A 16,060-nucleotide genomic window follows, 5' to 3' on the forward strand; every position below is an offset into this window, starting at 1 on the left:
AGGGTCCTACGAGCTGAAAACGAGCGGAAAGTGAAGAAAAGAGCAAGGAGACGTACTACTCTAGGTAATAATACCCTTTTAACTGTACAGGAAGGTCAGGATCGTCTTCAGCAGCTGGAACCACAAGTTGAGGGGGGGGTTCAAGAACAGGTTTATCTACCTTCCCAGCGTGCTCCTCCACGCTGCAGTGGCTGCAGGACTATAGGACATACTATTAGAGGCTGTATTAATAAGTAGCTTTATAAATATGATAGATATTAAAGGAAATATTTAGATTTAAGAGTGTTATTAGCTGAAAAGTTTTAAAGAGTGGTGAAAAGGCGCGGTTCGCCCGTAAGCGCGGTTCGCCCGTGGATTACGTTAACTATCTTACTAATATATGACTAAGCGAGGTCGAGCCCCTAGGGGCAGGCGGTACCGGAGGGCAGTATGCTCCGACACCCTGTCCATTTGCTTTGTACCCTGCCAGCCATCCACCCCAAAGGAAGATCAAGGGTCGTCGATCATTTGACAGAGAGGATTCTCCTCATGAGCTTGTCCGTGTTCACGAGGAATTCCCTGCCCTTACTCTTCGCTCTGGAGCCAAGTTCGCGTGCAATATGTGCAACCACAGATGCGCGGACTCAATCGATATCAAAGAGCGCGCTCCAGGCTGCAGATAGCATGTAGGATATGAAGAGGGCTCGATGCCATGCTGTCACAATCTAGTGCAGCATTATCGCTTTTATAAATGGAGTTGCGTAAGGAAATATTCCATGAGCGATCATTTCGCTTTTAGGCCGTTTTTGCTTTTCTCGCGCCTTCTTTTCTCCTGAGAAGCATCTCTTATAAGGCTGGACAATTCATCGTCTTGTGGCACGCGGCAAAGGAGTAGCAGATGAACCTGGAACCTATTACAAAGATTACAGTCAGCCAAGCTATCACAAGAGCATCTCAGCGTACATCAATATGCGTTCTTTTTGGAAATCACCTTGGATGAGATCTAACATCAGTCTTGGGGACGGCCAGCGCGATCACTTGCTCCCCGGACACCGAGAGATCGATCAGCTGTCAGCAAAAGAGACTCCATCGCAGGCTGCTGTTCCTCGGGAGCGCTATGTCGGGTTTGGCATCGGAGGCGCTGGAAATATTCGCAAGTCCGAACTCCCTTCCATATGGTCCTGGAGTGTAGGCTCTGACATTTGAACTAGAGTGAAACCGCGTGGCGATGGGGTAAAGGCTGTTTCAGAAGAAGCGAAAGGGTGCTAACCCTGGAAATATTCGAAGGGAGGGATGATGGAAGGAGGGAGTTGAAGTTCTGGGCTTGAGAGGAGAATTTGGTGGGAGAACGCAGTTCTTGTTTTTTCCATCTCTGAAATGCTGGCGGGCACCTGGTTCCTGCACCACCACATCACTATTCTCTGCAACACTTGCTGGAGAAGAGACCATCGGATTGTACTTTCTTTCTTCTTAATGATATATTTACGCCCTACTGCACAAATTTGTCCGCTCTTTTATCACCTCAATGGACCATGTTCCGTCTCTCATCCCGAGATCGTTGCCAGCAGAGAACGTTGACTGGCATGCGAAGCCGTCTTCCCAGCCAAACGGCCAGTGATCATGATCTGGACAAGAAAGATGCTCGTCATAGATAGATAATCTCTTTCGCGGCGACTTCCCGATTGAAATTCAAACCCGATGGCAGAAATCTTCTGGATTCCCGCCATGGATTCGTCGCGAGGGTGATCTTGACTCGGATTGTCATGCTGGCCCCAGTTGAGGAATGCGAGAAACTCGTGGACTTGGCTAGGCCTTATAAATAACCAAGGACACATAGCTGTCGCTCGATCCCTCCTTACCCCCCCCTGCCTCGACGTCCTGTCCGCTCTTGGGACCTTCGATAAGCGTCCCTGACTTGTTTGCTGTGAGCTCTTATGTGTTCTCCAGTATAGGAACTTGCTGCTGTACCACAAGTATGGCAACTTATCTTCCTGTGCTCCGCACTCTGGCGCTGCTGCTTTGTGTCAATACTTGGGCCGCCGCTCAAGAAGGGAGATTCCACCTTATCCCAGGGCTCGATGCCGACCTAACGCCGGGCTATGCTCCCCCTCGTCTTTTGTAAGTACCTACCACTCTCCGACTCAGTCACGGCATGATGCTAACCTGAGAAGAGGGATTCCCTTCACAATCCAGAACTACGCTGCCCAACCATGGCACGAACTAAACAACGCAACCCATCAGCCAAACCAACCGACCGTAAACTGCGCAACTTTCCCTTCGTCGTCCAAGTACTGGTATGAAGAAATCGAGCACAATGGAGAGTCGTCGTTCCTTGTTCCTGGATATAAAGAAAATTACAAAGTTTTCCGAAATGTGATCACCGACTATGGTGCCGATAATACGGGGCAATCCGACGCATCTTCCGCCATACAGAGCGCTATCAGAGGTACAGTGCTCTTTGAGAAGGAAGACCATACAAACTAACGAGTTCTAGATGGCCCTTCTGGAGGCCCCGCGCGAGACGCTCATGCAATGGGATCGACTGGCCAGCCGGCAATTGTTTATCTACCCGGAGGAACATACTCATTGAAGGCTGCGCTACAGATCTACGTCGGGACTGTGTTGGTTGGAGACCCGACCAACCCTCCCGTTTTGAAAGCCGAACCCGGATTTGCTGGTGACCATATGATTTACGCGAAGGACCCAAACATTGGCGGCACGATCAACTTTTATATTGGGATCAAAAACGTCGTCCTCGATTCGACGAGCCTCAACTCGACGCTGCCCATGACCCTCCTTGACTGGACGGTCAGCCAAGCAACTCAGCTGAACAATGTCGCGTTCAACATGCCTCAATATCCAACAGCTCATGTCGGCATGACAACGCAATACGATTACAACAGTAACATCATCGTGGTAGGTAATTTTTCTTATAAACCTGACTTCTATATAAGGCTAAGAAGGAATGTAGAATGATTTGCGGTTCACTGGAGGAGACGTCGGGATGAAACTCAGTGGACAGCAGTGGGTTTTCAAGAACATCGTCTTCAGCGGAACAAACACTGGCGTCACCGCTGGAGGAACTGATATTCTTTTCCTTGGCTGCCAGTTCAACAACGGCCATACAGGTATCGATGCAACCGGCACCTCTGGTTCCTTGACAGTGGTTGACTCCAGCGGATCTGGGTTGACCAACTTTGTGGTCTCCAGCGATTCAGGCGGTGCTGGGAATTCAATCGTCCTAGACAATATCCAGAATGCTGGGACCACTGTGAGTCTAGATGGGAAGGCTGTCGTGAGCGGGAATATTCCGGATACCTGGGTACATGGAGACTTGGTAAGGCTCTCCTCGGATATGCATATAATACTCCAGCTAACTGAGTAGTACGCGGCGGGAAACGCAGAAATGCAGCGAGTCAACAATAAGATGGTTACTACTCAGCGTTCCCCGAGTCTCCTGTCTGGAAACAAATACTTCACCAAGTCGGCCCCAACATTTCAAAAGTACTCTGCGAGTCAGGTCCTCAATATCAAGAATGTCCAGGGCAAACCGGTCTACGGAGACGGAGCAACTGATGACACCCAGAATATCAATGAGATTTTAGCAGAAACCGTCGACTGCAGCGTGATCTATTTCCCAGCTGGAACATACATGGTAATGGATACCATCTTTGTCCCGGCCGGGAGGCGTGTTGTCGGTGACCCTTATGCCTCGTACATCAGCGCCGTCGGTGCAAAATTTCAGGATGCGGCGGCGGTTCGTCCTATGGTCAAGTTCGGTTACCCTGGTGATGTTGGCGTGCTGCAAGTTAGCGACATGTCATTCACGGTTGGAGATATCCTCCCTGGGTGTAAAATCGTTAGTCTACAATTTCGAAAATCTTGGTATACGAGCTAACAAATTCAGGTCGAAGTAAACATCGCTGGCTCGGCCTCTGGTGACGTTGGATTCTGGAACACACATATTCGAATCGGCGGCGCGGTCGGCAGCAAAGTTGAAAGCGAGTGTACGGGTGGTCCGGATAAGTGTAAAGCAGCCTGGGCCGCTCTTCATCTTACGAGTACTTCATCAGCCTACATCGAAAACATGTGGGGATGGACAGCGGATCACGACCTCGACGGCCGCAACGGCCAAACTATTTCCACTGGGCGGGGTCTCCTCGTGGAGGCGACAGCTGGTACCTGGCTTGTCGGAACGGGTTTCGAGCATCATACGCTTTACCAGTATAACTTTGAGAATGCGCGCAATGTCTTCTCAACGATGCAACAGAGCGAGTCGGCATACTGGCAAGGACCCGGTAACATGCTGGCTCCGGCACCATGGCAAGATAATACTGTTGCGAGCGACCCAGACTTTTCACAATGTGCCGCGGAAGATGCCCTATGTCGAATGGGGCTCTTTGAGCGGATCCACGCTTCCTCGAGCCTCTTCCTCTATGGCGGTTGCAACTGGGTGTTCTTCAATAATGGTGGAAACTGCAATACGACGAGCGGGAAATGCCAGAAGAATGCCATTCAGATTAGGAACTCGTCGGCGGTTTATCTATATGGAACGAATACCAAGAGTACAATCAATATGGTGCTCGAGGGGAACAACGCTATCGCGACGGAGGATGAGAATGCCGGTGGCTGGGGAGGAGTTATCGCCGCGTACCTCTACTCCGTGTAATCTGAGAAGTTTTTCTTAACAAGCGGTGGACATTGCATGATGCATTTCATTTTCTAATAATAATATAAGCAGTTGGAAACATTGAAAAAGGACGAGCATGGGGGTTGTCGTTGATAGACCACGCAGCCTTTGGTATAGATCGGGTGGGCAGTACATAGTACGAAGGTCCATCGTAACTAATTATATGGTCTGTCGGCAAGCAAAAACAAAAATGGTATCAAAAGCCTATATAGCATAGAGAGTGCCATTGAACGCTTGAATAGTGGTAACTGTTGGCTTGGGCCCGCAACGTTGGCTTTGTCTTGTCTCCTTGCCTCGGCCAACAGCTGCCAACGCAACACTCAAGAACCAACTCCCAACGATAGCGCAACCCGACCAACAACGTCATCGCACCTCAATTGCCGTCAGGCCTATCTCCAATCAATAATGACCAAGTGATATAAATCTTGGCTCTAGACTCATCTGCCTCATTCCATGTCGGGCTCGTATGTCGGTGGCTGGGCTTGGAGGGGGCTGGCAAACGACCCATAAGCCAACCTTTTTCGCTTTCGCGACCAGCGACGATACCTTCGCCTCTTGTCCCTGGATTCTCCATTCAATTGACAATTGAACCTTTCTTTCTTTGGTTCTTCGCCATCAGAATCACAACGTGCATTCTGGTAATGTATCTCGATTGCTGCAAGTGAGCTTCGCATACATTCTTCGGCCAACCCCGCCGCCATGCTTGCTCCGGCCGCCGGGAACGTGAGCTTGAGAACCGTCAGCTGTAAGTACTTTATATTACTAACACCGAGCTCTATAGGTATATACTAAAAACCCCGCAGCAAGCAGGCCACAGCTGTTTCGCACCGAGTCGCAGCAGTCCGCTGCCGCTTCGGACGACTATTATTCACTCTCTAGCCGGACAAACACTTCACGGTCAGCGAGCGGCGGTAGCCGAACAACTGTAATGCGATATGCAACGCCCAACTCGCACCCTGTATCGCGGAATTCCTCCCCCACCGTCTCTCGAACGCTGCTTTCCGCGCCCCCCGTACCGAGAGTAGAACACAGTCCCGCTAGACAGCCCGAGCAGCGGGAGACCTTCGTGACGCAGATTGACAGCACAACACAGTCAACAGAAGATAGGAATGCGCATCTCGGCTTATCAATGGACGGCGCTGGCGGACAACCTGTGAGAGACAGCTATGCGGGGCGAGAGCCGACGCCGGGAATGGATGATTCGCCGTACATTCGCTTCGCCATCAACCAACTTACGCATCGAGACGACGAGCCTCCAAGAAGGTCGAGCGACAGTGACAGTGAATCATCTCCTCTTGAGCCTCTGGTTTGGGATGGCAGTTTGGGCCACTTTGTCCGCGCCGTGACGCCTGCTCCGCCTCAGCAACCGCCGGAGAGAGATCCTCAAACTTCAGTTGATCCCGAGGCATTTGTTGCAGTCGAGCCACCGGAAGGAAACCTGATCTATCCACCGCTAGATTTCGTGCCTGTTGTGCTTCGGCCGTGGGCGCTTGCTATCGCAATAATCTGTGTGCTACTGATGATCGCTGGCATTGCCTTCAGCAATGTTTGGTCACAAAATCACGAAGGGATCTGGGGATACAATGGAAGAGGCGACTCCCGATACTTTGTGGTGCAGTTCCTGCCACAGATCCTAGGCATTGCTGTCTCTATTATGACCTTCGTCATTCAAGCTGCGGTTTATCGCGTCATGCCTTTTGCGATCATGGCGTCCGAGGGTCCGTACAAAAAGGTCTTGCAAGGTCTACCGATTGTACCGAAGAACTTTTTACTTCCGGATTTGTCACATCTCAGGCATGGCGAAGCATTGGTGGGGATCTCGTTATTCACGATTTGGCTTTCTAACTTCATTGCGGTGCCCTTGCTGAGCTGCCTCTTCCAGGCCAAGTGGTTTGTTATAGACGGCGAAGGAGTTTGGCGTTGGGCTACAGTAACAGCTGTTGGGTGGACACTGATCGCGGTGTACGCTCTGCTTGTGGTGGGGTTAATCTCTTTAATGTTTCGATTCTTCCGCACATGGTCGGGATTAATGTGGGATCCGGTTTGTGTTGCCGATTTGATCATACTTATCCAGCGGTCCAACGTGCTGCCCGACTTTGAATATACGGAGACTGCCACCGTCGTTGGTGAAACATTGAATCCGAGAATACTTCGACTGGGGTATTGGAAGTTATCTCAAGGACGAAACCCGGAAATCTTCTATGGAATTGGAGAAAACGGTGCCGCTGTTGGAAACCCCTCGTTGCATTTACCGAAGAACCGCCGAGAGCACCTATCGAAGGTATCATTCGACACCGAGAAACAAAGTACCGGCGAGTCCGACGTATATTCGCCGAGTATTCGCTATCGTTGGGCTCCATGGTTCCTCCGCAGGACCGCCGTTATCGTGTGGACAGTTGTTATTTGCGCGTTGTGGATCGCATTTGTTGTTGTCAGCTTTGTTCACGATGGTGTCGAGGAAGGATTTCCCCCACGTTTGTCGACTCGACCGACGTCAAGTGCATTTTCGGCTTCCAACTTTGTGTACAGTTTCATTCCGGCGTTGATTGGGAACCTTCTATTCCTTGCTTGGCATCATATCGACGTCTTCTTCCGCGCTCTGCAACCGTACGCGATGTTGTCCTCACCGGAGGGAGCTTCTGCGGAACAAAGCCTCTTGCTGACATATCAGTCCCTTCTCCCTTTCCAGGTCACCATTACGGCAATCGTCAACAAGCATTACAAGGTGGCTTGGATCTCTTTCATGAGTGTCGTCTCTTGCGCGATTCCGATCCTAGCCGGGGGTGTGTTCATCGCACTCACCTACTCCAGCAACGAGATCAAGATTGCCTCTGTCATGCCTGCCTTCTACGCCATGGTAGTGTTCTGCGCCGTGTACATGGCGTCTTTCCTGGCCATCTGGCCCGGGCACCGTCGCTACCTACCCCACGACATCAGCACCCTAGCTGATCAGATGAGTTTCCTCTACCAGAGCCCTCTGCTTTCAGATAAGCTGTTACGGGAGCCACGCAGCAAGACCGACCTTGTCACGCGCCTAGTTATTACTCCGCCGGGCGATACCGATTATCCCAAGTACGGCTTTGGTATTTACATCGGACGTGACGGCATGGAGCACCTGGGCATTGATCGATTCCGCCGGCCAGGCCGGGCTGATATGCTCATTACGACCGGAACGATGAAATGACGTCCTAATACATCAACTACGAACGACGAATCTCAGGCATGACTGCAAAATCATAGTTCTGCTTTTATGAAATGAGCATGATAATAATGATCGTATGTTTATGAAGCTAGTTGCGATTCCATTTTGTTTGTGGCCTCTGAGCCGTGTCATCTAGTATTTAGCATAGCATGGCGTTACTCTAATCCGAAAGACTTCTACCCTGTTTATCTACTCATAATTTACTCATCGATTCGTCCTGGCGCTCCATCGCGCAACTCTATGACCATCTAGTTCCATGTCTAATATTCTAGCTACATCGCTCCTTCAAGAATCAATTCCATGATCGATAATCAAATATAAATTCCTTTGCCCGTGTCTGTTCAGCTCCTTTTGAGGCTGTGCAATATATTAGGGCTGCTAAGATCACGTTTCGGCCTCTGCACGTGAATCACGTGACCGTTAGGCTCCTGTCTCCATAGGAGTTACGAGTCATTCTTTTCTTCTTCAAACCAAAGTTTGTACAGAGAAATTGACCATATGGTGCTAGGCCCACTAATTTCTCTCTTACAATCTATTCGCGGACACTTCGAGGATGGTCTACCCCGGAAGACCCAGCACCGGCTGCCAGACATGCCGCTCCAGACGCATCAAAGTGATCTCTCCGCTTTCGCCCATAGATCTTGGCTAATCAGACTGTCTAGTGTGACGAAGCGCGACCTCACTGTAATGCCTGTGTTCGCTCAGGCCGGGTGTGTCCGGGGTATCCGCACCCTCTGGATGTCGTGTTGCGACCTCAGAGAGCATTCAACAGGAGGAGCGGGAACACGGCGTCAGAATCGACAAGCCCGGGGTCCACGAGCTCTGAACATTTCCCTCTCCCATGGTACTCTCCTCCGGCGGATGCCGTGGTGTCGCCGCAGGTCCCTAGTGGTCTGTATCTGCCCATGGAAGACACCGTGACGGCACTGTTCTTCAATTCGTATCTCTATACCCCAAGAGACCCCCTGATTCGGCCTGGCTCTATGGAATTTCTTCCTCAGCTATACGGGTCTGCTCCTTCCGATTCGCATCTGCGTATGAGTGCGCTCGCAGTGGCTTTCTTCGGAGTGGCCGCCTGGACACGCCAGGAGAATTTACTTCAGTCTGCGCAGCAGTTCTTTGGCAAAGCGCTTGCTCGTACCCGGCAAGCATTACAAGGCGATATTGAGCAAGATTATGATAGAATATTGATGACGCTGATGCTGCTTTACCTTTTTGAGGTGAGTCCGTCCACTATCTGACATGTATTTGTACTAACGGTGCAGGAATTTCTCTCTATCAAAGAGAACAAGCCCTCGCCGAAGCATCACCTGCGGGGTGCAATTGCTTTTCTAAATAGCTGTAGCCCTGAACGACGAGCCTCCCCTTTATCTGATACTCTAACGAATGCGATTCAAGGAGAAATTGTAAGACCCGAACCACCTTATCTTGTTCTTAATTAACTTGTTAGATACACTCCGCCGTCCGTGGCCCCTCTCTGCCAGTTCGAGCTCCTGAGACATGGCCGCTTTCTCCAGTAATACCTGAGTCGGCCTCGTCGCGACTAATGACAATTTCAACCGCGTTGGTGAAATTGCGGGAGCGCTGGTCGGAATTCTCTGCAGAAATTGTGGACCTGGACGAAGTCGAGTCCATTCTTTCCGAAGCTCGGTCTATCGACGAGCAGTTCATCGCTTGGAGTCACTCCCTGCCTAAGCGTTGGGACCCTGTACCAGCTACATTCTTTCCTCAGTCCGTCCGGGACGCGGGGTCGTATCAAGGCCGGTGCGACTGTTACGCTGACCTTTGGGTTGCCGAGACATGGAACTATTATCGTATTTTCAGGCTCACGGTCCAGAATATCATATCTCGCTGTCTGTGCTTATTGTCCAAGCCCACGGACGAGGTCGAGTCGACGGCAGAAACCACGCGCTCTCTGACCTCAGACATTTGCGCCAGTGTGCCATTCTACCTGGGAAGCCAGACAGGGTCAATGCAGATCACGGACAAACGAGTCGAGTATCCTTCGGCGGAAAGCCAAACACCTCAAAAGACAGCGCCATTCATCAATGGATGGCTCATTAGAACTTCTCTAGACAGTCTTTGTTCAGTGGAAAACTTGCCTGAGGATATGTTGGAGTGGGCGAGAGGGCAGGTACGGCGGGTCCAGCATATATATACATCTGGGTTTATACCACAACGATAATGTAATATTTCAGCGACTGTATATAACTAATTAATTTATCTGATTTACGATGGAGCACCGCACGGAGTTTATAGGGAAGGAACCTTCTGGTGCGTCGTTAATTCCGTCGAGTGGAACTATCTCCGTGTCACACCCACGTGACCTAAATCTCCGCATCCAAAAGTACCCCCGTCAGCTCGTCAACTTGTTCCTGAATATTATCCCGGATTAAGTTCGAATCCTGTATTCCATTGCGCAACATTGGTTTACCAATTCAGCTTATTTTTGTGTTAATAGTCTACTGTCCGCTCCTACTCTCGAATCCGACCGATCTGAGTCCCTCGGTCCCTCCGCTCTCGCTCTGCGCCGATACGGGAGACAGAATAGAGGCAACCCAGTCAAAGACAGGAAAACGGAGACAATTCTATCTCAGAGAGGAAAATAGACATTAATACAGTCACGATGGTTCTCTCCTGGTTTCGCGCAAGTTCAACACCTCAATCCTCCGAGTCCGACTCCAAATCCATACCATCCTCAACACCACAGACACAGACACCAACGCAAACACAGACACAAACACAAGAGACGCCCCCCTCGCCAAGCACAACGCCAACAACAACAACTCCTCAAGAAACCTCCGACGATCTCCCCAAACTCTGGACCCCCCAAACAAACAAAAAGCTCTTCTTCGGCGGCGCCCTATTCTTCGTCTTCTCCCTCCTCACAACCCGCCGCGCCCTGATAAGACGTCACCGCGCCTCAATCCCGCCCTACTACACGTCCTCAACATACCACAAACCCGAAGTAAATGGTGGGTTCGAAGCCTTCGAGGCTCTACACCTCGCCACGATCAACGTGCTCAGTTTCGGGATGATGAGTAGCGGGGGCGTGCTTTGGGCGATGGGGATTAATGGGCTGGATGATATGAGGTCTTATGTGAGGAAGCGCATGGCGGAGGGGGCTAAGCCGCTTACGGAGACGGATCAGGAGATGGAGAGGGAGGTTGAGGCTTGGGTGGGGAAGTATTTGGGGAAGAGGATTGAGGGGGAAAAGTTGGTGGACTTGAATGAGCCTACGGAAGAGAAGAAGTCTACGTGAGTGGTTTCGGGGATACTTTATGATGATTGGGATATTGTAAGATATTGATTGCGATACCATAGCCATATTTGGCTGGTTATTATACACTCTTCACTTCGATTTACTTCACTTTCCCATTTGCTCGTACCGGTCTCGCGCCGTTTGCCTCGTCTTCTCCAAGAACTCTTCGTATCGCCCGCGAGTATTGCGCGCCGCTTCCTCGCTGGCTTCGCCGAGTTTCCCGCCTTGCGCGCCTAACCCGACACCCTGCGCGTAGGCTTCTGTCGTTATAGGCGCTGTCATGCCCGTACCCTGCGCGCCGAGTCCAGTCCCCGCAGACCAACCCATCTTGCTGAGTAGAGAGGCACCCTTTGACGTTGTCTCCGGTTGCGGAGACGGCTCGCGCTCAGGCGCTGGAGCCGACTTGGTGGTTGTATTCTTGGAAGAGCGACCGAATGCCTGTCGGCGCTCGCGCGCGCGGTCACGGTATTCGGGCGGTTGTGGGATGATACCGTGCTTTATGAGCTTGTTCGTGGCCTTTGTGACTAGTTGGTCTTTCTGTAGGTTGCCGCGGTGGAGCTGGCTGAGGCGTTCGTGGCGGTTGACTTCGGCGGTTGTTTTGAATTGGCGCATGCAGAGATAGCAGCAGTTACGGTTTGGGTCGGCGTAGGACTGCCGGGGCGGAGCGGCTGCGTCGGAGTTTTGGTCGGTTTTGTCGTCGGCGTCCTTTTTGATTCCGTGTAATTCTGCGTGGCGGTTGCTCCAGAATTGAAGATGGGATGGCATGGCCATCTTCTTTGTCCCGGAGGCGCTGGATGCAGCATCGGCTTTTCGCTTTTTTGCTTTCTCCGGTTCTTTCGATTTGGTTTCCGACAGTCCTGCAGGTTTCTCGGATTTTGGCGCCTGCTGGGTTTCTTCTGTTGATACCGTAAGCTCGCTCGCGTATGCGTCCTCGTCCCAGTACATGAGCTTCATGGCTGGATTGCTGAGCGGGCTGAAGGTGAACTTCTCAGTGCTCGCAGTCGGGTTCATGACCGGCACAAAGACGCCTGCGTGGATGTAGCTGACCATTACCGGTCTAGATGAAATGGTAAATTTCTCAAACGAGTGGAGCCGTAAAATAGCCGCTTGGGCATCCTGAATCGTAGCAAACTCTGCAAATCCGTATCGCCAACTCTCGTTGCTCTTGCGATCACGAACCAGCAAAACACGCCGTATCGAGCCATCACGAGCCCCGAGGTTAGAGTCGCCAGTCGTTGACGCCACCTTGGCCCCCTTTTTCTGGTTTCCTGATGTACCTTCTGAGTTTGGGCGATAGAGTTTAGCGACGCCTTTGGCCAGGAGCTCTTCGGTCACGGAAGTCTCTAGCCCTCGGAAGAGCAGGAACTGGGAGGGTTGATTCTCGGGGGCAGCATCATTATCGCCATGGTTTTCGACTCTTGGTGCTGCAATCCCTGGAGGGCCTGCCGGACCAGCATCTGCTTAGGTTAGGCACTGAGGTATCCACTTTGAGGCTAAGACATACCTGGTCGTGGGGCTTGACATCGGAAACATTTGTGTCGAGTGGAATAATTGACAATAGAACACTGGCTCATTAGTCCTTGCACGCCGCATAGAATCCTTATCACTCACCATCATGCAGGTCCAGTCCCCTTCAGCCCTAGCCTTGACGCGGTCTTCTCTTTCCCGACTATACGCAATGCGCACCTTGGTACCACGGTCATCCTGCGCGCTCGGTCCGCAGAGGTATATTGTGGGGAAATTTCGTTCGACAAAGGCGCGGGAGCGGCTAAGACTTCTGAACCGAAGGAAGCCCAACTGGCGAGACAGTTCTGGCATGAATACATCAGCAACTCTCTCTCTCTCTCTCTCAAGAAGAGCACAAGCACCCACTCGTCCGCCGATCCCGAATAACGCGCACATCCTCCAAACCATCAATATGGTAGAATTCTTTCAATTCTTTCGAAATCTGTTTCACCCATCGACACATCTCAGCTCATGCCAGGAAATACGTATAAACCGTAACCAAATGGGGCAGAGTTGCCAACGTCTTCTTCCGCCATATCCACCGGTAACCCATCCATCATGACTTCTCTGCTTTCCTGCCTGTACTGCGGTCGACCGCGGCGCGGGCTGCGACTCCGACTCCGACTGTGACTGTAACTTCGGCTTCGGCTTCGGCTTCGCGAGCGGTAGTCCTCGCGATCACGGTCGCGGTAGCCGTGTCGTGGGCGTCGGGGTGGTGATCGGGATGATCGCCGTCGGAAGTCATCGCGGTCTCGGCTTCGGTAGCGGGATCTGGTGTCGGAGTGGTCTCGGGAGTAGTCGCGTTTTCGGTCAGCCGCTGGACCTCGAGGGGCGCTGCGTGACGGGTCTGTATGTGGAGTGTGAGTTTTCGATCTCGCAAGCTGGATTTGTCATGCGGGGAGAGTACCGCCAGGTGACCGAGATCGGGGTGGAGAGTGGTCGTCGTACATGCGGCCATCTTTGTCGTCTCTGCGAGAATAAGGTCGGGAAAGTGGACCGGAAGAGTACCTACTGTCTTCAGGTCGGAGATGAGACATGATGAAATGATCATTGAGCATAGGATGAAAGAGGAAGAAAGTAAGGAAAAGGATGATCAATGAAGCTGCAGGCCGCAGAGAAGCTCTTTCGGCAGAATCACCTACACCGCCTTCGATCAACCTCAATGAGCCTTTCAACTATGTGCACTCGTGTCACTCGAGACGAAACCCTGAAAGAGTGATTCAGTGTCCGCTGCTCTATGGATAACACATCATTTGCCTACTATTAGGCCTATTCTCAATATGCTTTACATTCGGTTTGCTATGAGGTGCGGACATGTCCGAAATTCGAGGGGGAAGGTCAGCTACGCCATCAAGGAAAAAAATATCGGAACGCAACATCAAATTTTGCTAGGAAAAGGTTAGAGAAAAGAAAAGCTGGTACATCACGGGTCCAGCCATCTGAATCCACATTCAAGCTGATTGAGCCGCAAGCAGCTCGCACCGAGCCCTAACCGCGGCTCTGGACATGGCCGGGTACCAGGGAACAAGGAAACACCAAAGCCGTCAGGTTTACTCCTTGACGAATGTGGCCTTGGGAGGTTCAGCAACACAGATACCATTGTAGCAATAACCAGGCGAGTCGGGCTCCGAGCATTGCTCATCACTATGGCAAACGAGCTGAGGACTCCGGGATTCGACGACATTGCGAAGGCTGCCTTTACGAGGAGGGTCAGCCACACAAATGCCATGATTGCAGAACCCTCCCTCCTGGCCTGGCTCAGGGCACTCCTCATTGCTGTGGCAAAGGAGCCCCTGGGGAGCACGGGCCTTGAGCTTGTCGTCCTCAGTGAGCAAAGAACGGCGAGTAAGGCGACGCTTGTCAGATGCGAGGCACAGCCCTGAGAGGCATTTTCCACCTTTGCCGCAATCTGCGTTTGTCTTGCACTTTGAATCACCGTTGGGAGAAGCCTCAGCGGTAGTCTCAGGGGCGATGCAGTATTTTGCGTCACCGGTACAGGTGGGTTCGGGGTGGGGGTCTTTGACGCAAGAGTGAGTGAAGCAGAGCTCATTCTTCTTGCATTGACTCTTATCACGGCACAAGGTCTTGGGGTAAAGCGAAGGGTGGTCCTTCATGCAGAAGAATCGGAAGCAGACGTCGCCTTTGGGACATTGCTTGTCCATGGTGCACATGCCGGCCTCAAAGGGATTAACGCCCACCTCAGAGCTGAGATAGTCTAAGCAAAAGTCATGTTAGGCTTGTCGCAAGGCTGACGATAGGAAGGGCGTGGGTAACTCACCAATAGTCTCGACAGAATAATCGCCATCATAGCCGGGAGACGAGTTCTGGGCCACGGTCAGAGACACGAGCAAAAGGAGGAGAGGCGCGATGGGCTTCATCGTGGAGGTGGTAGGATGGTCCGACAAGGAGGCTTTGGAAGCGAGGTGAAGTGAGATGAGGTGGTAGAGGTAGAGAAGGATGGGCGGGAAGTTGTTGCTGTTGGAAAATGAGAAGGACGGTGGGAGGGCCCATCCTTTCATAGTCGGCAAGGGTTGGAGCATACTGAGGCTAGAATTGAGGTTGGCGCATAGATGATGGTGCAGGTGAAGACGTCCTGAGTGAAGTAGACACCAGAGTGGGTGAGCTGGATCACCTGCTCCTTGTTATCCATGAATTGCAAAGCTATGGACCCAATCAGCCCTGCACGGTTTTTCTCCCAGTGAATCTGTCCAAGTAATAGGGCATATCAAATTTAGCTCTAGAAGGGCCTCCAGGTTTGTTTCCTTGCACATTCACTCACAGAACTGGTGAGTGACCTGGCCTGGCAGATGTGTAACCCTAATTCATTGTTTTGGCCCCGCATGGGGCAATGAAGGAGATAAAGGTGCATGCCGAGTTAATGAAGAGCATGTGTAACATATCCACATCTCATGCGGGCATCGTTGCCTTTTCACTGTTTCATCTTGTCAAAGAGCAACTTGACTTGACACCGTTTGCAGCTATTATGATATCATCAACAGACAATGACTGACAGGGTTATCCCTGTGAACGTGTGCCTGAACCTTAATGCAATTGGAGAACAAATTTGGTAGACGACTTCTTTTCACTGTCGCCAGTAGCAGTTGCAGATCACCAAACTGCGCCCCGACAGCCTCGAGTCTTGTCTGGCCGATCTGAAAATGATCGCCGACTGCTATCTCACGCTTCATTTTCCCGTTTGGGTCTTCAATGAATACATGAGTGCTTGGAGCTGTGGGTAATGGCTGGTTCATTGGCCGCTCACAACTACTGACGAAGGCCCTAGCGACAGGAGACGCCATGCCGAGACATCGTTGACTGAGGACGGCGAAAGTTGAAGAGTCGGGCGTGTCTTCGATCATGCGTAACCAGTTGTGTCTTTCGTGTCTCCGTGCTTGAACTGGTGCGGCAAATATGGGGGCAT

The 16,060-nt window shown here is 51.5% G+C and overlaps 6 protein-coding genes across 6 annotated transcripts; 4 read left to right on the forward strand and 2 right to left on the reverse strand.

Annotated features, from left to right (window-relative positions):
- The first annotated feature begins 502 nt into the window (after window positions 1–502).
- BDV17DRAFT_274187 (uncharacterized protein) lies at window positions 503–1,750 on the forward strand. The gene is made up of 2 exons (XM_073759099.1): window positions 503–1,136; window positions 1,191–1,750. Exons 1-2 carry the CDS (start codon window positions 949–951, stop codon window positions 1,246–1,248), a joined length of 246 nt encoding a protein of 81 aa, XP_073611352.1. The 5' UTR covers window positions 503–948; the 3' UTR covers window positions 1,249–1,750.
- A 204-nt stretch (window positions 1,751–1,954) lies between these two features.
- Window positions 1,955–4,648, forward strand: BDV17DRAFT_300924 (glycoside hydrolase family 55 protein; the record flags this gene model as incomplete). The annotated part of the gene is made up of 6 exons (XM_073764148.1): window positions 1,955–2,097; window positions 2,151–2,425; window positions 2,474–2,895; window positions 2,951–3,316; window positions 3,365–3,838; window positions 3,887–4,648. 6 exons carry the CDS (start codon window positions 1,955–1,957, stop codon window positions 4,646–4,648), a joined length of 2,442 nt encoding a protein of 813 aa, XP_073611353.1.
- A 720-nt stretch (window positions 4,649–5,368) lies between these two features.
- Window positions 5,369–11,133, forward strand: BDV17DRAFT_284587 (uncharacterized protein; the record flags this gene model as incomplete). The annotated part of the gene is made up of 7 exons (XM_073760557.1): window positions 5,369–5,414; window positions 5,473–7,741; window positions 8,761–9,091; window positions 9,137–9,277; window positions 9,322–10,005; window positions 10,112–10,145; window positions 10,481–11,133. 7 exons carry the CDS (start codon window positions 5,369–5,371, stop codon window positions 11,131–11,133), a joined length of 4,158 nt encoding a protein of 1,385 aa, XP_073611354.1.
- A 56-nt stretch (window positions 11,134–11,189) lies between these two features.
- Window positions 11,190–12,874, reverse strand: BDV17DRAFT_208422 (putative G-patch domain protein). The gene is made up of 2 exons (XM_073755376.1): window positions 12,638–12,874; window positions 11,190–12,590 (listed from the first exon to the last, which is right to left on the reverse strand). Exons 1-2 carry the CDS (start codon window positions 12,705–12,707, stop codon window positions 11,239–11,241), a joined length of 1,422 nt encoding a protein of 473 aa, XP_073611355.1. The 5' UTR covers window positions 12,708–12,874; the 3' UTR covers window positions 11,190–11,238.
- Window positions 12,875–13,232: 358 nt separating this feature from the next.
- BDV17DRAFT_208428 (uncharacterized protein) lies at window positions 13,233–13,726 on the forward strand. The gene has a single exon (XM_073755377.1). It carries the CDS (start codon window positions 13,364–13,366, stop codon window positions 13,676–13,678), a length of 315 nt encoding a protein of 104 aa, XP_073611356.1. The 5' UTR covers window positions 13,233–13,363; the 3' UTR covers window positions 13,679–13,726.
- Window positions 13,727–13,796: 70 nt separating this feature from the next.
- Window positions 13,797–15,417, reverse strand: BDV17DRAFT_274203 (uncharacterized protein). The gene has a single exon (XM_073759100.1). It carries the CDS (start codon window positions 14,687–14,689, stop codon window positions 14,063–14,065), a length of 627 nt encoding a protein of 208 aa, XP_073611357.1. The 5' UTR covers window positions 14,690–15,417; the 3' UTR covers window positions 13,797–14,062.
- Between the last annotated feature and the right edge of the window lie 643 nt (window positions 15,418–16,060).

Source organism: Aspergillus undulatus, assembly GCF_047715775.1.
Source record: "Aspergillus undulatus strain CBS 261.88 unplaced genomic scaffold BDV17scaffold_66, whole genome shotgun sequence".
In the NCBI taxonomy this organism is placed as follows: Eukaryota; Fungi; Ascomycota; class Eurotiomycetes; order Eurotiales; family Aspergillaceae; genus Aspergillus; species Aspergillus undulatus.